This window comes from Lithobates pipiens, unplaced genomic scaffold (genome assembly GCF_037356315.1).
Source record: "Lithobates pipiens isolate NorthernLeopardFrog02 unplaced genomic scaffold, aLitPip1_a1.2 Scaffold_8, whole genome shotgun sequence".
NCBI classification, from domain to species: domain Eukaryota; kingdom Metazoa; phylum Chordata; class Amphibia; order Anura; family Ranidae; genus Lithobates; species Lithobates pipiens.
The window spans coordinates 63,843,380-63,870,251 of record NW_027507903.1 but is presented as its reverse complement, the minus strand read 5'-3'; the positions used below and the strand labels follow the sequence as shown (position 1 = coordinate 63,870,251).

General features: G+C 40.6%; 1 protein-coding gene across 2 annotated transcripts in view; it reads right to left on the bottom strand.

Annotated features, from left to right (window-relative positions):
* Positions 1-26,872, bottom strand: part of ATP8B4 (ATPase phospholipid transporting 8B4 (putative)) — a 531,442-nt gene that overhangs the window by 134,895 nt on the left and 369,675 nt on the right. For both annotated transcript variants that reach the window (XM_077470822.1, XM_077470823.1), the window contains exons 11-13: positions 23,218-23,376; positions 18,640-18,728; positions 7,105-7,301 (exon numbers count right to left, since the gene is read on the bottom strand). In XM_077470822.1, the coding sequence (XP_077326948.1) occupies positions 7,105-7,301; positions 18,640-18,728; positions 23,218-23,376 (445 nt within the window). The remainder of the gene's footprint in view (positions 1-7,104; positions 7,302-18,639; positions 18,729-23,217; positions 23,377-26,872) is intronic.

The following is a 26,872-nucleotide window of genomic DNA, read 5'->3' as shown; positions in this document are numbered from 1 at the left end:
CCCAGTTCTTTTAATGAAAGGAAATGATCAACGAACTGTCATGTAGAACCATGCTTTTAACAAATGCATTTAGGAAGTATAAAAAATATTTTACCCAAAAATACATGTGTCATATATCATAACATTTGTATACAGATAAGCATCCAAAGGAGCAGATCCATCCTAGCATATTACTCTACAGAAAGTCTAATGCCCCATACACACCGACCGTGTGTGGGCTCCATTGGACTTTTTCCATCGGATTTCCCGACGCACAAAGTTTGAGAGCAGGATCTAAAATTTTCCGACAACAAAATCCGATCGCATAAATTCCAATCGTGTGTAGAAAATTCTGACGGACAAAGTGCCACGCATGCTCAGAATAAACTAAGATAAAAGCTATTGGCTCTTGGCCCATTTATAGTCCTGACAACTTTCTGACAACTTTGTGTGACCGTGTGTATGCAACACAAGTTTCGGCCAAAATCCGTCTAAAAAAAAACGGCGGATTTTGTGGTCAGAATGTCCGACTGTGTGCATGGAGCAAAAGAGTGGCTCTTGTCCAGACAAAAAATGCATATGTAGTTTATTAGAAAATTATATAAACTTGCAACTGTGCAAGGGTTGGACTAAGAGCAGGGTTAGAGAAGGTTTAGAGCTCCTGTCAGATATTTATTGGATAGAATTTCTCTCACTTCCTTCCTGTCGGGGTGAAGCAACAGTCTGGTATGGAAGTAGGAGACTGGAAGGTGAACTGGCTGCACAGATACTCACAGAGCCACAGCAAGCAGCTAGTCTTTACATTAGTGAGGTGTGCAGCAGCACTACATGTGATTCTCCTAGCTTTGTTCGATTCTTTCTTGTGACGCACAAATTACTGTGATGAATGTGAGTATATATGTAACCTTTTTTTAAAAATAAACCTTGTTTGCATATACTACATCATGTGGAGCGTCTTCTCTTTTTGGTGAAACACTTCTTCCATTTGGATGCCCAGAGGGGATGGAGCAGGAGAGTAGAGATAAATGAGTCCAGTGGAGCAGAGGACTGAGCCTGGAGAGCCTGGCGTTTTTTTCTGCTGGTGAACTCTCCTCTATGTTATGTTATCAGTACATGTACACGGGGTCGTTTATAGTTGTTTCTAAGCAGTTGAATTTAGAAGCATTTTTTGGAAGGCAAAAAAATGCATTCAGGACAGACATTCAGAGGCATTCAGAGGCATTTTCCGTCTTTACTTATTATGTTGGATTTGTCAGCTGCGTTCGACACTGTCGATCATGGCATTCTTTTAGATAGTCTTCGTGATAATGTTGGACTAAAAAATTTAGCCTTCAGTTGGTTCGAGTCATATCTTACAGATAGGATTGAACAAACTACATTGGGTCATTTTAAATCTAAACCGCATATGGTTACCTGCGGAGTTCCCCAAGGGTCAGTGCTTGGCCCGATTTTATTTATTCTATATCTTACTCCCTTGGGCCATATTATAAATCGTTATAATATTTCTTTCCATTGTTATGCTGATGATACACAGCTTTATGTAAAAGCTGCAGCTGAAACTCCTTCAGTGCAGTCACCCCTATCAGTCCTTACCGCCTGTCTGGAGGAGATAAAGGAGTGGATGGAACAACATTTCTTGCAACTAAATAGCTCCAAAACTGAGTTTATTATGATTGGAACATCTCACCAGATTAAATCATCGCTGATAACAAGTATTGCCTTTTCAGGCTCTAAAATTCCAGTTTCGTCTGTTGTCACTAATCTTGGTGTAAAAATGGATTCCCAACTCACTTTTGAAGCTCATATAAATCAAGTATGCAAGACTTCTTTCTACCACCTTCGTAATATCTCTAAACTTCGTCCTATCCTTTCTTTTTCCGATGCTGAAAGATTGATTCATGCCTTTGTCTCCTCCAGGCTGGATTATTGCAACGCACTTCTCATTGGGATTCCGAGAAAGAGCATGCAGAGGTTGCAATACGTTCAAAACTCTGCAGCGAGGATCCTAATGAGAGTGCGGAAGCATGAGCATATCACTCCAATTTTAAAATCTCTTCATTGGCTGCCGGTCTCTACAAGGATTGAGTATAAGGTCTCTCTTCTTGTGCATCAATGCATACATGGACAAGCTCCACCTTATCTTAAGGAACTTCTTAGATTGCAAAATCTACCGCGTTCCCTTCGCTCAACTAATTTGCATTGTTTAGAGGTTCCAAAAACTAGGTTGAAAACCATGGGAGATAGGGCTTTTTGTGCTGCTGCCCCACGTCTGTGGAATGCTTTGCCTGATAGTCTGAGGGTTTCTCAGTCTACTGAAAATTTTAAAAAGGGGTTGAAGACTTTTCTTTTTAGCAAATGTTTTGTAAATTAAGCGGTTTGTTTGTTTTTATTGTAATTATGTAGCACTTTGAGGTCTTTTGATGGAAAGTGCATTATAAATAAAATTTATTATTATTATTTAAAACTCCAAATGCCTGTAACAGCTTGTAAATGTGTGTAAACGCGGTAACTCACGTTTAGCCGTGTTTCGTTTACAGACGTTTCTCATTTTTGGCTATTTGAAAAACAAAAATACTTCTAAACGCAAACTGTCAAGTTAAATCATTCAGGAGAGTCTGTAAAAACATCCGGGGTACACGAAGCCTCAGGCCTTTAGATCTGGTGAATGTGGTGCATTATTTTTATTTTTTTTCAAATATAAACTTTTATTAAATTTTTCAAGGCTTGGGCAAGAAGCCCTACAAACTCATAACATTAGTGAGACAGTAGAGGTCGGAGCCCCCGAACCACATATTCTGTTGACTACTAAAACATTTAGACATTTGATACATTCCGTACAAGTCCGGAAGGGTTTACCGGAGATGTGCCCAGTTACCATCTCATAGTTTCATCCCGTAGGCCCAAATAACCCAGAAGAGTCGAATAGTATCGTCAGCCCTGAGCCTTCACGAGTCAGTTTGCATGTATAGAAAAACCAGAGAGGTCGTCTCTGGCCTTAGCGGGAGGCTGTCACCGAAAGAGGGAAGGAAGAAAGATAGAAAATTAAGTAGTAAGCAAGTAAGGGGGGGGGGGCAGGTAAATGAGGGGAATGGCGAGTGCTCCAGGGAATACCAGTACCATCGTATCATAATCAGAATGCATTTCCTATATCACGTCAGGTTATGTTCGCTCAGATCTTAAGAAGGGATTTGCCCTCCTCCGAGAGTATAAACATGTTCCACAGGGACCAGGTCTTCCTATATGCTTCTTGTCTGTTTTGCGCTGTCAGTAACAAGTCCTCCATTTCATTTATCTCCTCCACCTTCCTCAACCACATCACCACAGTCGGAGGATGCTGCTGCTTCCATAATATCGGGATACAGGATTTAGCTGCGTTAGTCAGGTGACGCAGTATGGACTTTTTATAGCGTTTCGAAGGCAAGGTGAATACATGGAGTAGGAAGAAGGCCGGGTCATTTAGTATCTGAAAGTCTGTGAATTTCTGGGAGATAGTACGCACCTCAGTCCAGAATGTTGTCAACTGAGGATAAGTCCAAAACATGTGCAACATCGTTCCCCTTTCCTCGGGACATCGCCAGCAATATGCCGACGCATCCGGGAAAATAGCGTGTAAGCGACTAGGTGTCAAGTACCACCTCGTCAAGATCTTGTAATTAGTGTGGTGCATTATTTAGGCAATCAGATGCATAAAGGTTTCTTTGGTTGCAACAAAACAGTACGCGATTACATTTTTTTTAACTTTTATATAGAGAATATCTGGACACTGGTTAATACACTATGGTGTGGGGGAATCGATACATATTCATTTGGACACTGTTTATAAGCCACTGTTGGACACTGAAATAGGGACCGTTTGTTTACATAGTTAAAGTAATAGCGTGAAGAAAATAATTGTATCTAAATAAGTAACAAATACGTTTTACTTTGTTTATTTGATGTTTGAATTGTCATTTTTCACATTGTGATACAAGCAGATTACTTTTTTGAGCGCTGGGCTTTTTTGGAATTTTAGATTCCCCAAAAAATATTTTTTATGTCAAGCAGATAAACAGCATAATCAGGATGGGATGTGAGCACTGCCAAAAATATCCTCCCAATTTGTAGCTATAATAATTGTAAGACTGTGACTTTGGAACCTGAATTAATTCAAGCATAAATGGGTCTTAGAAATGCAAAGGAAAAAAAATAGTCAGAGCGGATGGCGGAGTGAACCATAGGATTTTTGGCCAGAGTCCACCTTTAACTTTTTCACAGCCTGCTAGCAGCTTATTTGAAGAGGCAATTAACATCCTATTGTGGAATGTGTCCCATCGGACCGTGTTGTCGGATAATCCGACTGTGTGTGGTATACATCGGACTGATTCTGTCGGAATATCTGTCGGACCCAATTTTCCAACTTGTTGGAAATATTTTCCGACCAACTGGTTCGATCGGACATACTCCGATCATGTGTAGAGAATTTTGATCGGACCAAGTGCCACGCATGCTCACATCAAATTTCTACATCAAAGCTATTGGCTACTAGCCTGAACGTAGTCCCATCGTAACGAAATTACGTCATCACGTTCTGAATGATCAGATTTTTCGACAACTTAGTCCGACCGTGTGTATGCAACAGTTTCGGACAAGATCCGACAGACAAAATCAGACGGATTTGGTTGTCAAAATCTCCGACCGTGTGTATAGGGGCTTATACAAACTGAAACCTGTATGAAACAAGCCGTACAATGTGATTTAGCAGAAAAGTTTTTAGTGTCACTTGCTGGATGGGAAACCAGGATTTCAGAGAAGGCAGGAGGAATAGATCTAATAAAATATAAACGGATTCCTAAAAAAAATAAAAATATATATATTTATTTCCTTTGTATTTAAAGGAATCTGTGAGGACTGAGAATCGGAATCAGCCACACTAATTTGTTTTTAATTCTACCTTCATTACATACTAAGCACTGACCTAAATAAACTTTACTGACTGTATGTTTGTTTCTGGTCACTGACTCACTCAAAGCAACCTAGTTTCTATAGGAAAAAAACCCTAAAAGGCAAACCATACCTGTAAAAGAAGAGACGACATACATAGCAAGTGCCACTGAATACTGATCCAATGGATCTAAAGGGAAAGTGATACTTGTCAGGGGTTTAATCAACTGTGTCCCCCACTGCTGTCACTGGTACCTTCCTCTGATGTCTGCCCATTAATGATTACAGTGGGTCAGAGGGTGCAATCAGTGAAAGCTGTGGGGACCTGGTTGGTTGACACTTTCCCTTAGGACATCAGCAGAAGATTTCTTGGGCAACAGTACTAAAGGTAAGTACTTTCCTGTTGATTGGTTTTAAAAGCTATCTAAAGCAACAAAGTCACTTCTGATAGTTAAGAAATTATAACAGCTCTGGTGTAAAGGTGTTTCAACAATGACAGCTCTCTTATTTCTATTATGACATCATTCCCCATAATCACTTATACGTGAAATGCATTAAAAGAAATTGCATCTAAAAATACTGATCCCATTCAACTGACTTCAACATAAAATGTTTTGCGATACTCTAGAGCAGTGGTCCTCAACCCTGTCCTCAGGGCCCACTAACAGGACAGGTTTTATGTATTACCTTGGGGAGATGCAGACTAGAATACTGCAATCACTGAGCAGCAAATTATATCACCTGTGATGTATTTCAGTTATCTTGCAAACCTTGCCAGTTAAGCTGGCCATACACCATACAAATTTCTTATTCAATTTCCTTTCCTGATTGCATACAAATTGAAAGTGTTTAGATTTGACCTCATATTATATGGGCTTGTACACACGGTCAGACATTCTGACAACCAAATCCGTTGGATTTTGTCCGAAACTGTTGCATACACACGGTCGGACAAAGCTGTCGGAAAATCCGATTGTACATAACGTGATGACGTTATTTCGTTACGACGGGACTACATTCAGGCTAGTAGCCAATAGCTTTGGTCTAGGAATTTGATCTGAGCATGCGTGGCACTTTGTCCATCGGAGTAGGCTACACATGATCGGAGTATGTCCGATCGGAGCATTTTGTCAGAAAATTTTACCGGCAAGTTGGAAAAGTAGGTCCGTCAGATATTCCGACGGAAACAGTCCGATAGAGACCACACACAGTCGGAATATCAGACAAAACGGTCCGATAGGACACATTCCGTCGGAATCTCCGACCGTGTGTACAAGGGCTAAAGGAAATCTATAGAAGAAAATTGCATAATGTATGGCCAGCCTTAGTGGTTAATGACCACTGCTCTAGAGGGATGTATTTTTCATCTACTAAATAGACAAAGTTAGGGTTGTGGTGATTATATATGCACATAATATATTTTTTTTAATGACCCATTATGTTGAAATGTGCTCGCTTAACTTCTTTTAACTAAGAAATAATGTAAATGGGGTAGGCAAACGTTTCAAAAAGACATTATGTACATACAAACATATTTACAAAACAGCTTTTAAGAGATCTATAGCACTAGACTATATAAAAGGTATTTTGGGAAAATGTGCACATGATAATGAGGGCAACAAGAACTGAAAAGATATGGGTGAGCTGCAGGGTGACAAAGGGACAATACTACAGTGACTATTATATGAGGTACGCCAAGCCTGGGTGCTCAGGTGCAGGAGTGACAATGCTGCCCCCACTGCTTACCTGTCAACTGTTGAATGAAGCAAGAGGGAAACAAAATTGTGGACACAATTCAATGAAAATGATCATTATTAGGAAAGGAAAACAAAGTTAACTTTACTGTGGCGTGCTGATTTCACTACTGGTGAGGAAAGATACAAAATTACAGCTGAGAGAACTAAAAGTTACAACAAAAAAATTGACAATATGGCTTAAAATTAAAACAAATGCAGTCACAGTATGACATGACAATCTGAACTTTGAGTTCCCCCTTTGTTAATTCCTGTTTTCTTCTGGACTTAATGATTTGATCATTTAAACCAGACACAGGCAACCTACACATGACCCACAACAATTGGCAACAGATGACTGTAGCTCATTGCAAAACTCAGATTTCTATAGAACTGAATTCTTGGCTCTCCATGTATAAGTGTAATCATTACACAAAATAAGCATTTCACAGGAATTTGCTCTTTGGCTTACCTTACATAAAGCGAAATGGGCACTACAGTATTCAGTATGATGATGTAAGACCAGAATGTGAGGAATCCTGAGAAAACAGCGCTATTAACCACCTCATCCCAATATAAGTAGACTCTGAAACGGCTGCCCACATGGTGCTCCCAAATAGAATTCCCAACAGCTAAAATAATCCCCATGCATACCAGGAAACCAAATATCTGCAATACAAATTGAAAAAAATGACCTGTAAAAATGATCTTAGTTATTCAACTGTCTCCACAACCCACTATAAGCAGAAAGATGATATAAAATGTAGAAAGGATGTGTTTATTCAATATGATAATGCAATCAATAACGATAATGAGACGTGCTATAAGCTAAAACAATCAAACATTACACTCAATCTACCAAAGCAATTCAAAACTACTAATTTCCTTCTACTGGTCACAGCAGCTCTGTATGCTTCCAATTCTCTAACTAAATAGATAGCTCCCAACTGTCCCTTGTGCCTCTTTTGAGACCAAATCCCTCTGTCCTGTCAGTTGTTTTTGTCCGATATGTACATCTACATACAAAATGTGCAATGTTACTACCAAAAGTGTTACGCGGCACAAAACATTTTATCCAGCCTCTATATTACTGCATTTGTGATTTTAAACAGCCAATTTGGAGGTCAAAAAGGCACTTGTGTGATTAATATCCTGTACCGTATGATGCCAGCTGGATAGGTACTACCTTGCTCGTAGAGACTATTAGTTGGTTTATTGGGTCTCTTAGTTGGGTCAACTTTCTGAGGTGAATATGCAATAAAGTTCTCTTTGGGCCTCTTCCTATTGGTTTGGTACTCTTTTGATCTGGCTATGGTGGATTTGTAATTCTTGCAATAACAACTGTATATATTTTGTCTATTTTTGGAATTTTAAACACTGGAGATTTAAGGTCCTTATGCTATACTGCCTGCTGGGGTTGTAGCATTGGAATGTCCGTTTACTGTCATTGTCAGTCTGTTGCTACTGTTTGTAAGTTTTATTTTTCTGCAAAAAAAAAAGAATCCAAAAAAAAAAAGACAACTTGTGTGGCTTGGGCAATGATTTTCTGCATATTACACTTCCTTGCAAAAGTAATCACCCCTCTTGGCATTTTTCGTGTTTTGTTGCCTCACAACCTGGAATTAACATGGATTGTTTGAAGATTTGCATAATTTAATTTACAGTGCATGCCCACAACTTTGAAGATTTTTTTTTTTATTGTGAAGCAAACAACAAATAGGACAAAATAACAGAAAAAGTACATTTGCATAACTATTCACCCCCCTAAAGTCAATACTTTGTAGAGCCACCTTTTGCGACTATCACAGCTCCAATTCGCTTTGGATAAGTCTCAATGAGCTTGCCACATCTTACCACTGGGATTTTTGCCCATTCCTCCTGGCAAAACTGCTCCAGCTCCTTCAAGTTGGATGGTTTGCACTTGTGAACAGCAATATTTAAGTCTGGCCACAGATTTTCTATTGGATTGAGGTCCTGGCTTTGACTAGGCCATTTCAACACATTTACATGTTTCCCCTTAAACCACTCAAGTGTTACTTTAGCAGTGTGTTTGGGGTCATTGTCCTGCTGGAAGGTGAACCTCCATCCTAGCCTCAAATCACACAAAGAGTGGTACAGGTTTTGCTCAAGAATATCCCTGTGTTTAGCACCATCCATCTTTCCATCAACTCTGACCAGTTTCCCAGTCCCGACTGCTGAAAAACAGGATTTTTTGTACTCACCGTAAAATCCTTTTCTCTGTAGTTCACCAACTGACACAGCTCCTTTCTTAGACCATCGGGTTGTTACGCCACCCTCAGGAGAGGACTAGGTGGAACAGGTTAAAATGTTATAATAAAACTAGAACTTTCTAGTTCCGCCCAATGGGCGGTCCCTTGGGTAACAACCCCTCAGCACGTCAACAAGCAGTATAACATTAAAAAAAAAAAAAAAAATAAGAGGGGAGGGTGTTGTGTCAGTCGGTGGAATACAGAGAAAAGGATCTTATGGTGAGTACAAAAAATCCTATTTTCTCTTATGCTCACCGACTGACACAGCTCATTTCTTAGACCATTGGGACGTCCCCAAGCAGTGCCAAAACTAGGGGTGGGAAAACAGCATAAAAACTTCACCCACAATGGCATGTGGGAACTAATATAAAAATTTTACCCACAAAAACAACTGTGTGGGAATAACCAAGAACTTTTTTACCCACAAAAAAAAACAGAGTGCTCCTCATCTGGGAGTCACTACCTCCAAACCGCCACAGAACTAGCGGTAACAAATGCAACAGTGCATTTACTTAAAGGTACTGTTTTTACCAAAAACCAGGAAAAAAATTTAAGTACAATTGCAAAACTTTGTGGCCAAAACAGGCATCAGCCGATGCACTGACATCTACCTTGTAGAATTTTGTAAAGGTGTGAACAGACAACCAAGTCCCTGCTTTACACACTTGAGCGACAGACGCTTGATGTTAGAAGGCCCAAGACATTCCAATTGCCCTAGTGGAGTGGGCTGTGACTGGAAAGGGGGGCACCTGCCCCTTCAAGGTGTAGGCCTGTACTACAATCTGTCTGATCCACCTGGAAATGGTGGCCGACGAGACCGTCATGCCTTTTTTCAGACCAGCCACCGAAACAAACAAGGAGTCTGACTTCCAAAAGGGAGCTGTAGCAGACAAATACACCCTCAGAGCCCGAACCACGTCCAGGGAATGGAGGGCCACCTCTTTGGGATGTGTTGGTTTAGGACACAGAGATGGTAACACAATGTCTTCATTAATGTGGAACGCCGAAAAACCACCTTCGGCAGAAAAGAAGACCACTTTCTGAGAAAGAGTCAACAGAGGGATCTCACTGATATTTTCAAATGGTGGTTTCTGAAGCGCCGATAACACCAGATTCAGATCCCAGCAGGATGGCAAATCAGACCTTGAGACAGAAGGTCCTCTAGTAACGGCAGTCGCCATGGGGCGTCTGCCACCAGGTACACTCAGTCTGCGTACCAGGGACGCTGGGGCCAATCCGGGGCAATCAGTATTACTGGGATCCCCTCGGTCTCCACTCTGAGGAGCAGACGTGGTAACAGTTTAAGCGGAGGGAAGGCATAGATCAGCTGGTACAGATCCCACAGAGCCACCAGCGCATCTGACGCGTCTGCCCAAGGATCTCTTGTCCTGGACACGAATCTTGGCACCTTTCGATTGAGATGGGAGGCCAGAAGATCCACGTCTGGTGTGCCTCATCGCAGACACAGTAGCCTGAACACCTCCGGACGCAACGCCCCTTCTCCTGGGTCCAGCATCTGGCGACTTAGTCCGCCTGCCAGTTCTCCACTCCCGGGATGTAAATGGCTGATAGGGCCGGTACATGTCGCTCTATCCACTGAAGGATGTGTGCGACCTCCCATGTGGTGGCCGAGCTTCTTGTTCCTCCTTGGTGATTGACATATGCCCCCTCCGTGGCGTTTTCTGACAGGATCCTGATCGCACGCCCTCGAAGTCTTATCGACCATGTGGAGACCACTCTCAGCTTGAGCACATTGATCGGCAACTTGGATTCCTCCTGCGACCAGAGGCCCTGGGTCGACTGAACTCCCATTGCACCATCCCAGCCGGTTTCAGAGGTAGGAATGACTTCCTGGACCGAAGTGCCGGGAACCTCAGCCACCAGAGCATGGAATCCCTGGGTAACTGGCTCACCTGAATCTGCCGATCCAGGGACAACGGAGATTTGTCCATTTTGTCAAAATCTTCTTCTGCAACACTCTGGTGTGAAACTGGGCATACGGTACTAGCACGAAGGAGGCCACCATGAGTCCCAGGACTCGCATGCAGAAGCGTAGCGATGACCACCTGCGGTTCATCAGGCAAAAAAAACTGAGGCAGTAGCAGGCTGAGGGGTTGTTACCTAAGGGACCGCCCCTTGGGCGGAACTAGAAAGTTCTAGTTTTATTATAACATTTTAACATGTTCTGCCTAGTCCTCTCCTGAAGGTGGTGTAACAACCGGATGGTCTAAAAAAGGAGCTGTGTCAGTCAGTGAACGTAAGAGAAAACATCACTGTGGGGATGGTGTTCTTTGGGTGATGTGATGTGTTGGGTTTGAGGCAGACATAGCATTTTCTTTGATGGTCAAAAAGTTCAAATTTAGTCTCATCAGACCAGAGCACCTTCCTCTATACATTTTGTTAGTCTCCCATATGCCTTTTTGCAAACTTAAAACGTGCCATTTAGTTTTTTGCTGAAAATAATGTCTTTCTTCTGGCCACTATGCCATAAAGCCCAACTCTATGGAGCGTACGGCTTATTGTCGTCCTATGTACAGATACTCCAGTCTCTGGTGTGGAACTCTGCAGCTCCTCCAGGGTTACCTTAGGTCTCTGTTCTGCCTCTCTGATTAATGCCCTCTTTGCCCGGTCCGTGAGTTTTGGTGTGCGGCCATCTCTTGGCAGGTTTGCTTTTGTGCCATGTTCTTTCCATTTGGTTGTGATAGATTTGATATTGCTCCTAGGGATCATCAAATATTTGGATAAATTTGTTATAATCTAACCCTGACTTGTACTTCTTAACAACATTGTCCATTACTTGTTTGGAGAGTTCCTTGGTCTTCATGGCAGTGTTTGGTTAGTGGTGCCTCTTGCTTAGGTGTTGCAGCCCCCAGGGACTTTCAAAAAGGTGTGTATATGTAATCATATGACTTAGATTGCACACAGGTGGACATCATTTCACTAATTATATGACTTCTGAATGTAATTGGTTGCACCAGACCTTTTTATGGACTTCATAACAAAGGGGGTGAATACATACGCACATGCCAATTATTCATTTTTTATTTATGAAAAATCGTTTTATTTATATATATTTCTAATTTTACTTCCCAAACTTAGACTATTGTGTTCTGATCCATCACATATAATTCAGATTAAAAAAACATTGAACTAAAGGCTGTAATATAACAAAATAGGTAAAAACCCAAGGGGGTGAATACTTTTGCAAGGCACTGTATTATCTTTGTGGTTTGTGTAATCAGGGCTGTGGCAGGGACATGTCTTTTATCTACATACTGTGAGCTAAAAAGCGATCCTCCTTATTTCAGATAGTTGGGAGTTATATAAATATGCTATGTGGTTGATTTGCTAAAACTGGAGAGTACAAAATCTAGCACAGCTGTGGATGGTAGCCAGCTTTTTAAGTATTAAGCATTTAAGCTTTGACAAAAAAATAAAAAAATAAAAACTGGAAGCTGATCTCTTCTATATTATTAAATTATTAAAACGATGTGTGCCCAGCCTAGGCAGTCAGTAATAAACTGGAAATCAAATCTCTATTGCACAAAGTTCTTAGACAACGCCAGAATATTGTGTTTAACTAAACATCTTGTGTTTGTGTTAAACAAAATCTCTCGGTGTCATCATTGTTCAATAAGGATAGTGTAAGGCCTCATGTACACTACTGCTGCAAAACGGATGTTTGGGAGCAGTTGAGCATTTTTTTCAACTGCTCCTGAACTCTCCTCTGTGTTATCTTATCAGTACATGTACACAGGGTCGTTTATAGTCATTTCTAGGCAGTTACGTTTAAAAGGCTTTTTTTGGAACGCAAAATATATATTTTTTTTTAAACGCTTCTAAGCGCAAACGCGGTCAAGTTAAATCATTCAGGAGAGGTTGGAAAAATGTCCCGTGTACATGAAGCCTAATAGTGATGGTCTACGCTGGACACTACATCCTCTTGACAGCTGTGCTTGTAGAGAAAGTGACATTAGTCATTTATGAGAACTTTCATTTACCATTGGGATATTTCATATATACAGTAAAAAAAAAGGGGGTTCCCTCACGCTATCAAAGTGAACAATATCTGAATGTGGCATGTCGGTTAGATTGCTGCTAGACCTAAAGTGTATACCATGCACTTGAACAAAAATAAATAAAAAAGGTGATCAGCGCAAACTATATACCATTACTACAAAGATGAAATATCCTTGTTTGATATGTATTTTACCTCATAGATAAAGTGCAATAAATCAATAATTATACCAATACTAATGGTGAGTCCTAGTGCAAATTGCTGCTGTGCATGCAATTATTTAGCTGCTGTGCAATCTGCTACTGTGCAGACTACGCAAATAAATAATTTTCAAAAAATACGCAACACATTACAATAAATTCATTAAGTAAATAAAGTAGCTGCTGCTATGCAGATTATTAAAACAAACAATTTAGTGCAAAATCGTGAAAATCCTCATCAGGTGCTAAATATGAAATAATAATTGAACAAACCCTAAATAGTGCAAAATGGTGCAAGATTATCATAAAGTGGCAAGCATCAAATAAACCTTTGTGTACCCCTTTAAGTGTGTAGGTGTACCAATACAGTCCTATTTATATTGAGTAGTGATACCCATAAAAGTTCATCCATAAACAGTAAATGTGCAAATTAGTGCAAAAAATGCTGGTGTGCAGTCTGTCACATTGCAAGCTATTTTATTTGCTTTACGAATTTATGGTAATATGTTGCGCATTTTTTGAAAATTATTTATTTGCGTAGTTTGCACAGCAGCTAAATAATTGCATGAACAGCAGCAATTTGCACTAGGACTCACCATTAGTATTGGTATAATTATTGATTTATTGCACTTTATCTATGAAGTAGAATACATATCAAACAAGGATATTCCTTCTTTGTAGTAATATATGGTATATAGTTTGCGCTGATCACCTTTTTTAATTATTTATACAGTGCTTTGCGAAAGTATTCGGCTCCCTTGAACGTTTCAACCTTTTGCCACGTTTCAGGCTTCAAACATAAAGATATAACATTTTTATTTTTTGTGAAGAATCACCAACAAGTGGGACACAATTGTGAAGTGGAACGAAATCTATTGGATTTTTGAAACTTTTTTAACTAATAAAAAAATGAAAAGTGGGGCGTGCAAAATTATTCGGCCCTCTTGCGTTAATACTTTGTAGAGCCACCTTTTGCTGCGATTACAGCTGCAAGTCGCTTGGGGTATGTCTCTATCAGTTTTGCACATCGAGAGACTGAAATTCTTGCCCATTCTTCCTTGCAAAACAGCTCGAGCTCAGTGAGGTTGGATGGAGAGCGTTTGTGAACAGCAGTTTTCAGCTCTTTCCACAGATTCTCAATTGGATTCAGGTCTGGACTTTGACTTGGCCATTCTAACACCTGGATACGTTTATTTGTGAACCATTCCTTTGTAGATTTTGCTGTATGTTTGGGATCATTGTCTTGTTGGAAGATAAATCTCCGTCCCAGTTTCAGGTCTTTTGCAGACTCCAACAGGTTTTCATCCAGAATGGTCCTGTATTTGGCTGCATCCATCTTCCCCTCAATTTTAATCATCTTCCCTGTCCCTGCTGAAGAAAAGCAGGCCCAAACCATGATGCTGCCACCACCATGTTTGACAGCGGGGATGGTGTGTTGAGGGTGATGAGCTGTGTTGCTTTTACGCCAAACATATAGTTTTGCATTGTGGGCAAAAAGTTTGATTTTGGTTTCATCTGACCAGAGCACCTTCTTCCACATGTTTGATGTGTCTCCCAGGTGGCTTGTGGCAAACTTTAGACAAGACTTTTTATGGATATCTTTGAGAAATAGCTTTCTTCTTGCCACTTTTCCATAAAGGCCAGATTTGTGCAGTGTACGATTGATTGTTGTTCTATGGACAGACTCTCCCACCTCAGCTGTAGTTCTCTGCAATTCATCCAGAGTGATCATGGGCCTCTTGGCTGCATCTCTGATCAGTCTTCTCCTTGTCTGAGCTGAAAGTTTAGAGGGACGGCCAGGTCTTGGTAGATTTTCAGTGGTCTGATACTCCTTCCATTTCAAAATGATCGCTTGCACAGTGCTCCTTGGGATGTTTAAAGCTTGGGAAATGTTTTTGTATCCAAATCCGGCTTTAAACTTCTCCACAACAGTATTACGGACCTGCCTGGTGTGTTCCTTGGTCTTCATGATGCTCTCTGCGCTTTCAACAGAACCCTGAGACTATCACAGAGCAGGTGCATTTATACAGAGACTTGATTACACACAGGTGGATTCTATTTATCACCATCAGTCATTTAGGACAACATTGGATCATTCAGAGATCCTCGCTGAACTTCTGGAGTGAGTTTGCTGCACTGAAAGTAAAGGGGCCGAATAATTTTGCATGCACCACTTTTCAGTTTTTTATTTGCTAAAAAAAGTTTAAATTATCCAATAGATTTCGTTCCACTTCACAATTGTGTCCCACTTGTTGGTGATTCTTCACAAAAAATTTAAATTTTATATTTTTACGTTTGAAGCCTGAAATGTGGCAAAAGGTTGAAAAGTTCAAGGGGGCCGAATACTTTCGCAAGGCACTGTATATACAGTGCCTTGAAAAAATATTCATACCCCTTGAAATATTCCACATTTTTTCATGTTACAGTCAAAAATGTAAATGTATTTTATTGGGATTTTATGTGATAGACCAACACAAAGTGGCACATAATTGTGACGTGGAATTGAAACTAAAATTGTTATCAACTTTTTTTTACAAATAAATATCTGAAAAGTGTGGCGTGCGCTTGTATTCAGACCCCTTTACTCTGATACCCCTAACTAAAATGTAGAGGAACCAATTTTCTTCAGAAGCCACCTAATTAGTAAATAGCGCTCACCTGTGTGTAATTTAATCTCAGTATAAATACAGCTATTCTGTGAAGCCCTCAGAGGTTTGTTAGAGAACCATAGTGAGCAAACAGCATCATGAAATCCAAGACAGGTCAGGTATAAAGTTGTGGAGAAGTTTAAAGCAGGATTAGGTTTTAAAAAAATATCCCAAGCTTTAAACATCTCACTGGAAAGAGTATGGCACAGCTGAAGCCTACCAAGACATGGCCATTCACCTAAACTGACAGGCCGCGCACAAGCCAGTCAAAGTCCAGACCTAAATCCAATTGAAAACCTGTGGCAAGACACTCTCCAAGCAATCTGACAGAGCTTGAGCTATTTTTCAAAGAAGAATGGGCAAAAATCTCACTCTCTAGATGTGCAAAGCTGGTAGAGACATCCCCAAAAAGACTTGCAGCTATAATTGCAGCGAAAGGCAGTTCTACAAAGTATTTACTCAGGGGGGCTGAATACAAATACACACCACATAAAATCACAATAAGATACATTTACGTTTTTGGTTGTAACATGACAAAATGTGGAAAATTTCAAGGGTGCGAATACTTTTAAGTCACTGTAAGTGCAGATCACAGCCTGTTTTTTTGCTTCATTTGTGTGCCCTTAACAATTGTGTTTTTGAATCCCAGCCCTGAGGTATCCCTAACATCCCCAAAATGACCGGTTTAAAAAATGTTTTGCGGTATGAGCAGCAGTAACAAAACCCTGAAAGCATGACCTGTTATGAGTACGTGAGGGTTATGGAAGAGAAATACTGATCTTAATGTGCCCTGGCATTTACAGTATGTCACAAAAGTGCATACACCCCTCTCACATTTTTGAAAATATTTTAGTATATCTTTTCATGTGACAACACTGAAGAAATTACTACAATGTAAAGTAGTTAGTGTACAGCTTATATAACAGTGTAAATTTACTGTCCCCTCAAAATAACTCAACACACAGCCATTAATGTCTAAACCGCTGGCAACAAATGTGAGTACACCCCTAAGTGAAAATGTTCAAATTGGGTCCAATTAGCCATTTTTCCTCCCTGGTGTCATGTGACTCGTTAGTGTTACAAGGTCTCAGGTGTGAATGGGGAGCAGGTGTGTTAAATTTGGTATCATTGCTCTCATTCTCTCACATACTGGTCACTGAAAGTTCAACATGGCACCTCATGCCAAGAAATCTCTGAGGATGTGAAAAAAATAATTGTTGCTCTACATAAAGATAGCCTAGGCTATGAGAAAATTGCCAAGACACTGAAACTGAGCTGCGGCACGGTGGCCAAGACCATACAGCAGTTTAACAGGACAGATTACACTCAGAACAGGCCTTGCCATGGTCGACCAAAGAAGTCGAGTGCACATGCTCAGCACCATATCCAGAAGTTATCTTTGGGAAATAGACGTATGAGTGCTGACAGCATTGCTGCAGAGGTTGAAGGGGTGCTGGGTCAGTCTGTCAGTGCTCAGACCATACGTCATACGTTGCATCAAATTGGTCTGCATGGCTGTTGTCCCAGAAGGAAGCCTCTTCTAAAGATGATGCATAAGAAAGCCAGAAAACAGTTTGCTGAAGACAAGCAGACTAAGGACATGGATTACTAGAACCATGTCCTGTGGTTTTGATGAGACCAAGATAAACTTGTTTGGTTCAGATGTCAAGTGTGTGGCGATGACCAAGTGAGGCGTACAAAGACAAGTGTGTCTTGCCTACAGTCAAGTATGGTGGTGGGAGTGTCATGGTCTGGGGCTGCATGAGTGCTGCCAGAACTGGGGAGCTACAGTTCATTCAGGGAACCATGAATGCCAAGATGTACTGTGACATACTGAAGCAGAGCATGATCCCCTGCCTTCGGAGACTGGGCCACAGGGCAGTATTCCAACATGATAATGACCCCAAACACACCTCCAAGACGACCACTGCCTTGCTAAAGAAGCTGAGGGTAAAGGTGATGGACTGGCCAAACATGTCTTAGACCTAAACCCTATTGAGAATCTGTGGGGCATCCTCAAATGGAAGGTGGAGGAGCGCAAGGTCTCTAACATCCACCAGCTCCCCGATGTCATCATGGAGGAGTGGAAGAGGACTCCAGTGGCAACCTGTGAAGCTCTGGTGAACTCCATGTCCAAAAGGATTAACGCAGTGCTGTAAAATAATGGCGGACACACAAATTGTTGACACTTTGGACTCAATTTGGACATTTTCACTTAGGGGTGTACTCACTTTTGTTGCCAGCGGTTTAGACATTAATGGCTGTGTGTTGAGTTATTTTGAGGGGACAGCAAATTACATTTACATTGTAGCAAACTGTAATTTCTTTAGAGTTGTCACATGAAAAGATATAGTAAAATATTTACAAAAATGTGAGGGGTGTACTCACTTTTTGTGAGATAATGTATGATGTTCATCATCGGGTACTAAGGAAACCTTCAGGTTTGGACAACTGGACTGTCAATGTAGCACTTAAAACCACAACAGATCTACATGGGCAACCACAAATGGTGAAGAGCATAACTGGTCAAATGAAATGTATCTGCCCTATTCTACCCTGTTCCTAATTGATGATACCAACAAAAAGTAGCACAGCAGGCCAAATACAAACGATTATATGATGCAAAATTATCTGAACTTAAAAGAGATGGGAAAATCCAGAGAATTTTCCCACTGGAGATGGGAGTTCATACAGCTATCATATACATTCCTGCATATCAGGTGTAACATTGCATTTAGCACATGCATAAAAGATTATACATACGTTCCAGTAGCTCCAAACTTCACCTCCTTTCTAAATATAATACTAAAGATATTTTTGGATACATACAAATATACCATATTCTATTTCTTTTTCATAAGCAAAACTTACCCATAAAACTAGGGTATTCATTAGCCGATCAATGCTGGTTCTTTTAAATGTAGTCTTACCACTGTTCTGCATTAATTTAGTATCTGGCCCTGCAAAAATATAAAACCAAGGAAATTTCATTGAAAGCCCACCTTATACCACAAGTTCCAAAATGCTCTGGATTACCAAAAAAGTAAATGAATAAAATAAATATAACAATTCAGGAAACAAATTTTTTTACTATGTACAAATATAATCTGGAAACTATAACTGACACTAAAATCCCATTTATTCCGGCCTAGTCTGCAATTTTCACATATTTTTATAATACTGACAAATGGAAGTCAAAATATATAATTGTTGCCAATAAACCTACCGTATATACTCGAGTATAGGCCGACCCGAATATAAGCCGAGGCCCCCAATTTACCCCCAAAAAACTGGAAAACTTATTGACTCGTGTATAAGCCGAGGGTGAGACATGGCTGTCCATCCCTGTGTGTCCGTCCATCCCTGTGTGTGTGTCCGTCCATCCATCCCTGTGTGTGTGTCCATCCATCCATCCATCCATCCATCCCTGTGTGTGTGTCCGTCCATCCATCCCTGTGTGTGTATCCATCCATCCCTGTGTGTGTGTGTGTGTGTGTGTGTGTGTGTGTCCGTGCAGCCTTGTGTGTGTGTCCAGCCTACCTGTGTCCCAAGCCTCCGTCCCGAGCCGCCGTCGTCCCGAGCCTCCTCTGTCCCGTGCCTCCTCTGTCCCGTGCCTCCTCTGTCCCGTGCCTCCTCCGTCCCGTGCCTCCTCCGTCCCGTGCCTCCTCCGTCCCGTGCCTCCTCCGTCCCGTGCCTCCTCCGTCCCGTGTCGTGCCGATGGATCGCCGCTCCAGGATCGCCGCTCTTCTCGGCGGCCATTCTACAATTCAAAAGCTGCGCCTCCGTCCTCCGCCTGTGATAGGCGGAACACTCAATTTCCCAGCAGCCTGTGTTCCGCCTATCACGGAGATCCTCTCATACTCGTCCGTAGTATGAGAATGAACGGATGTCCGTGATAGGCGGAACACTGACTGCTGGGAAATTCAGTGTTCCGCCTATCACAGGCGGAGGCGGAGAAGGAGGCGCGGCTTTTGAATTTTAATGTCCGCCGTCTGTCTGCTCGATACGCTGATCGAGCAGTCAGACAGCGGTGACTCGAGTATAAGCCGAGGGGGCACTTTCAGCCTCAAAAAAGAGGCTGAAAATCTCGGCTTATACTCGAGTATATACGGTACTCAGAGGTGTGCTCTTGTAAGCGCCACCCTACACCTTAATGCCTGCTTTAAGTTTCTGAATGATAGTAAGAAAATTGTTGGGTCTACAAATGTTTGTCGTTGGGTATCCTTGGACCAACACAAATACAACACAACAGATATCAGCACATCTGAAGTGCATTAAAATAAATAAACATGCTGAAACTGAAACTTATGAGTTTCCCACAGTAATGAAGGTTGCATAAAAGCATGTAAAATATTTAACGTTTAAGAAAGATTCAGAGGTCCTCACACATTCGATTTTTATATTAACTAAATTACATATACTCGATTTTAAAGCCGATTTTGCTGCAAGGCATTATAAAATAAAAACGTAACTTCCTTAATGGAAGTTTAAAGACTACGTTTATCTAAAACAAACAAAACAAAAACTGGGACAAGGGATATTACTTAGTGAGATATGTTCTTATTGCTACTGTGCCCTCCTTTCGCTAAAATCTTCCTCCTCCATGTGGCAGGAGTTAATAGAACTAAAGGGCTGTGACAAGCTCTCGTCAAGAGTGCCCGAATATGCCCGCTTTTTACACCCAGCTGCTCCATTCATAGAAAGCATTATCAGAGCTTCCATGAATTAAAGTGGTTGTAAACCTTAGACATCACATATGAACAAAGCATATCCCTCTATAGTGTGTGCTTGTCTCAGTCCACAGCACCAAGTGTAATTTCTGTCTGCTGCTTCATTCCTGTGCTATCTGTATGGGTCACTTCTGACTAGTTTTCCTGACACCAAGAGAAAAAAGGTGACAGGGAGGGAGCTCCAGCTGATTGGCAGTCTCAGCTCTATTCCTGTGTGTTATGTGAAGGGGAGTGTGTTCCTTCCCTCCAACCAGCTCTCCTCACTGACCTTTGCAGAGTGTAACTTCAGCTCTCCGCCCCCCTTTTTTTTCTCTTCACTCAGCCAAACTTTATAAATTCATCACTTTGAATGGATGTGGGGAAGAGAAGGCTGCAGACAAACAAGTAAAACTTATGTAGGAAGATTTGTTTCATCTGTGTATCACCTAAGGCCAGTCACTTTACTGGGTATATGTAAGGATTTACAACAACTTTAAACAATCTATGAATGGAGAATGAGTGGTGATTGAACTGTCCGCCCCCTCCATTCATAAATCATGATTCATTTTGGCTGTAATATCGGCTTCTATGAATGAAGCAGCTGGCACTCTTGATACCTGTCACAGTCCCTTAGTTGTATTAACCCCTGCCCCACTGGAAGATTGTGGCAGCAGGGATGGCTGGGGGGCATAGGCAGGTAATGGAAGATTTTGGCGAAAGGAGGACAGAGCCAGCACAAGGAACACATCTCAATGAAAGTACAGCAAGTAATGTCCCTTGTGCTGATATATTTTTTTTCCCTTTAGGTAAACTTAGGCTTTGTGGTGGTTTTATTTAAACTTGAAGCTTCCAAATCCAACAGCAACAGGAACAGCAGCAATAAGAAATCCCTGGTATTCATTCAATTCGGGTGCTTAATGACTATCTTTCTAGCAAAATTTTGCAGTACTAGTGAAATTAAAGGTACATTTCAGGCAGATATAAAATATACAATTAATTCAGCTCTCTATTCATTAACACAACATTAAATATACAGTAGATATGTTTTAATGCAAGCAGTGTAAGTGTACCAGAATTTTGTTTTCTTATATTAGCCTCTTGCAGTTCGCTGTGGAGCCGAGTTTAGACTGACAGAGAGAGGAGCAGCACAATAAAGCAGTCAGTTGTGCTGCAGTACCAACAAGGGACATACTGATAGAGGGAGTGAGCACAGTGACAGAGACCCTCAGTCTGCTGCTTCTCCTTTCACTGTCCAGTCTATTGTGTTAGGGGAGGGACAAGACTTGTAAGTGTAACTGTAGCAGAGTTTACAGAATGCACAGACAAGTGCCAGAGCTGTGTAAATCTCAGAACTTGGTAGACAGTAATAAAAACCCATGGACAGGTAAGAAAGTGCCCTTATATTAATTTCAACCATGTGTTAAGCTTTTTACCCTGGAGTTCGGCTTTAAATGTACTTGCAAATTAAAATACACAGTATATAAACATGTACAAAGGCATCAAATATTTTTCCATGTATTAGATATCCAAAAATGTAATGAACACCAAGCAGATATAAGGAAAACATATTTAAAGTAGAACTATAGGAAAAACTTTTTATCTTCATTTTGGATAGAGCAAGGAAAGGTTATAACCCGTCAGATTTTTTTGCCATCTGTGTTTCATTGTAGAGATTTATCTTCACTTTCTGTCCCTTAGCCAAACAGGAAGTGAGAGGAAATCCTTGTAAATCAGGGGAATTCCTTGGGGACACCCAGGTCACCAGAACTAATGTACCCATTGGATTTCCTCTCTATTACTTTTCTGGGGACAACCCAAAATTTGGATAACTTCTACTTTCAATGATCATGGTAAATGCCACTTCCTTAACCGTAGCACAGAATGCAATAACAACTGGCAGGTGTTCTAATCCCTCTCGTCACTATCCAAAACAAAAAAAAAAAAAGTTTTGCCTTTAGTTATAATTTAACCCATGTATGTGGTAACAAAAAAAATGAATAAAATTTATTTTTACATTAAACTTGTACAAGTACCTGATCATGTCTTGATATCAGTCAGGGAGGGATGGTCAACACACTGCAACAATTAGGGCTCTACTGATTTGCACAGTGCTATTATATCGCCTTCTAAACATGCTTTTATGGAAAGGGAGAGCAGAGTGATGGCTTCATCAGAGTGCTTCTGCTCCTTTATTGTTCATTCACTAAACTGGTAACCAAACTGCATTGCTAAGCTGCAGAGGAGAAAACAAAGGTCACCAGCCTAGCCGTGTTGTTTTGCAAGGGTTCCTAGATAACATGAGTGCCTGAACAGATCGGGTAGGCCATATTTATGCATTTCAAACATGTATTTAGCTATTTTCCTGGAGTTGAGCTTTTAGAAACCATTACTCTCGTTTACAAGTTTGCCATTTCTTCCATGTTTGCCTTTGGGTAGAACTACTGTTAGGCACTTGTATGCATCTACTGCTAAAATCATGTTGTTCTAGGAATGAACAGACTTAGAAAATGAGCATTACAGAGTGAAAAAAACACAAGGGTACAATAAATGTGATAATTTTTGCACTTCTATTACCATAGTTTTTGATTTCCTCTAGCAAGCACGTCAACTTTAAAGAAAGTTACTGCAAGTAAATAAGGAAAGGGAACTAACAAAGGTACCACCAATCTCAACCTTGATTTTATCACATAATCAGGGAGAGGTAGAAAGAAATAGATGAATTGATGCACTGACAAATTACCTGCAAAGATGACCATTCCAAAGCACCATTCAGTGTTTCTGAGTACACACCCTCTCAACAGCATCTTGCCATTATTTAATGAATACTTGCAGTCTTTCCAGATTAGTGTTCCATTAAACTTGTCAAGCTTGTTGTTTGGAGGTTCACACAAGACCTCCGCTAAAAATAGAAAATGTATCATTATTTCAGTTTTCTGAAGAATAAAAAAAAAATAATTCAGCATTTACCTGCCAAAACCAAAAATGTTATACCATGCCATTACCTCATACCCGTGCATTATTATAACTGAGCCAGATGTGGGGATTATGTAAAACCAAAGTACATGCACAGGAGTGACATCATCAGTGATTACATAATGGAGGAAGAAACATAGGAGAAGATGTCTGTGATGGTGGACTGAGCAGCTTCTAGAGTTCTGTAATGCCGTGTACACATGAGCGGAATTTCCGACAGAAAAAGTCAGACGGGAGCTTTCATCATATATTCCGATTGTGTGCATGCCCCATCAGACTTTTTACGTTGAAAATTCTGGCGGACCTACAAAGTGAACATGTTCAAAATTTTTCAGACGGAACCAATTCCTATTCGGAAAACCTGTCTGCTGTTCCGACGTACAAAAACGATGCATGCTCTGAAGCAAGTACGAGATGGAAGCTATTGGCTACTGGCTATGGAACTTCCTTTTTCTAGTCCCGTTGTACGTGTTGATGGTCGGACTTTGGTGTGACCGTGTGTGTGCAAGACAGCTTGAGCGGAATTTCGTCGGAGAAACCTTCAGAGTTTATTCTGACAGAAAAAACGCTTGTGTGTACACGGCATAACTGTCAGCACTGAAGGAGGGAAAGCCCACAAATAGGTCGGCCATAATATACAAGTATCTATGTCTAGATGCACACTATGGCCACACTACATTTTCATGTAACATACTCTTTATGTTTATTCTACTACTGTCATTTTGACAAAAAATTAATCTGATTAAAATCAGTGGAGAAACACTTTCTAATGAAGCCCATGTGCCGAGCTGTCTTCTGTGCTGGTAACTAGATGAGCTAATTGGAAAATAGAAACTGAATTGATGCATACTCCTTCCCTTTATACCATATGGGTAGAAATTAGATTAAAAAAATAATAATTATGTGGGCCTGTTTGCACATAACAAACATGTTCCAGATTTAATTTTGTTAATAAAGAACACTATTTAAGTGAGGGACAAACTCCACATTTGTTGGATTTGCAAGAAGTAAAGACAAATGTCAATGTCAGTGGCAGACGTTTTAGTTTTTTTGGTCAATCATCCAAACTTTACTGAATATTCTGTATGGCTGTTTCAGAAATTGTACATTATAGATGCTTGGTTTCCACATCTATCATCGATGCCAGCTATAAAGACTGAAGAAGTTAAAAGTTGGATAACTTGATGTATATTTTTGGACATTTTCAGAGCATAAACACATGGTTCTTGATACACAGTGGGGGAGATTTACTAAAACCGATGCACACAGAATCTGGTGCAGCTGTGCATAGTTAACCAATCAGCTTCTAGATTTTATTGTCAAAGCTTAATTGAACAAGCTAAAGTTATAAGATAATTGGTTACTATGCACCAGATTTTGTGTGTACCAGTTTTAGAAAATCTCCCGCTGTGTGCCACAGGAATATGAAAGATCAATCTGCATAGCCATGTCCATTTGTTTGCAAATTCTTTATTTCAAGTACACATCTGAGCAGATAATTGTAACTTTTTACAAAGCATTCTTTCATTACATGGACAGTAAATAATTACACGAGCAGCCTGAAGCCCTAAACAATGGGCTACAAAGTTAACAATTCAGCAGAGCTCAGCGGTCTTGTACACCCCATATTATTATGAATATGAAATAAGGTTATATGGCTTAATGGATACAGATTTTATATTGTCTTTGTATATGTTTAGCATGGGGCAAAAGAAAAACAGGTGGAAAAAAGAGGGGCAGGAGGAGGGATTGGGGAAAAGGAAAATAATTTGGGATAGAGGGGTACAGCGGTAGTGTGCAGAAGTAGAAGCTACAGCAAAGCAGCAGAAAGAGAGAGAAATAAGGAAGGCTGAGCAGGTGGATCAGGATGTAGTATCTGTCCCACTGTCATTGATATGGCTTGCCATGGCTTCCTTGTATTCTGAAGAGAATCTAAATTGTTGCTAGTAAAACCATGGGGTTGATTTACTAAAACTGGAGAGTGCAAAATCTGGTGTAGCTCTGCACAGAAATCAAACAGCTTCCAGTTTTTTTTGACAAAGCTTAAGGCTCCTTTCACACTGGGGCGGGAGCGGCGTCGGCGATAAAGCGGCGCTATTTTTAGCGCAGTTTTACCGGCAGTATTCGGCCACTAGTGGGGCAGTTTTAACCCCTGCTAGCAGCCGAAAAAGGGTTAAAACCTCCCGCAAAGCACAGCTGCAGCGGCACTTTACCGGCAGTATAGCCGCGCTGCCCCATTGATTTCAATGGGTAGGAGCAGTAAATACACCACTCCAAAGACGCGGCTAGCAGGACTTTTTTTACTGGCCTGCTAGCACACCGCTCCAGTGTGAAAGCCCTGCGGCTTTCACAGTGCAGTGAAAGGTGCCGGATTTTTTCAGGCGCTATACAGGCGCTGAAAAACGCCCCAGTGTGAAAGGGGCCTTATTGAAAAGCTGAAGTTAGAACCGGAAAAAAGGAAGAAACAGCTGCACTCCAAGATGATGAATATGAGTTCTTTATTAATCCATCCAAGTGACACACCACAAGAAGGAAGAGAGTGAAATCCTCTATCCTTATTGTCTCAATCTAGTGCAGACGACTAATTAAAAGACCGTAGTTGACAGCTAATTTCTGACAACACTCAACACTTTTCTTTCTTCAAACTCATTTGCTCCCAGACACAAAAAAAGCCCATCACAGAACACTGGCAGCGTATGGTCATTTAGAAATAAGGCAAGTGGTTCCCAAGGTTCCTATTTGAATCTTAAAAAAGTAACAATTTAAGTAAAAAGGTTGATGGCGTTGACCAGGACACACATATTTAGTTTACTTTTCAAGTCTGAACCAAGGAAATGAAAGTGGGAACGTTACTAGTTGCTATGAACAAACCATCTACAGTACTATATTTTGTAATGGGTTTTTAAAAATAAAAAGCTATGTCATTTTACTTAGTTCTGATTTAACAGGTACCTGTACAAAAGTAAAACAACTTTCAATCCTTCTGAATCAGCCTTACATTAAAATCCTGTTTTTTTGCATATTTTATTTGACCTTTATTTTATTTACTTTATTTAAGCTTTGGACTGAATATTTTCCAAACTCACACAAGCAATGATGATGCATTTGAAATGTTGCAGGAATGTGACAAGCTCTAAATGTTAAAGGGATGGACTCTAAATTCAGAAAAACTGACATGCATGCATTTCATTTTGTTTTAAACATGAGCACATCAAATACTTATTTTCTGGTAGGTTTAAGATTGTGCTGTGGAATCCTGTACTGAAGAAATCAAAGTAACTCTAATTTTTTACACCATAAGATTCCCACTCTTACCTTCTCTGTGGGGCACAAAGGGACTTTCTACCCACCCCCCACACACACATAATGCAGCACTAGGTGCCTTAGCATTGTCCCATTGGGAGAGGGACAAGGATGATTAT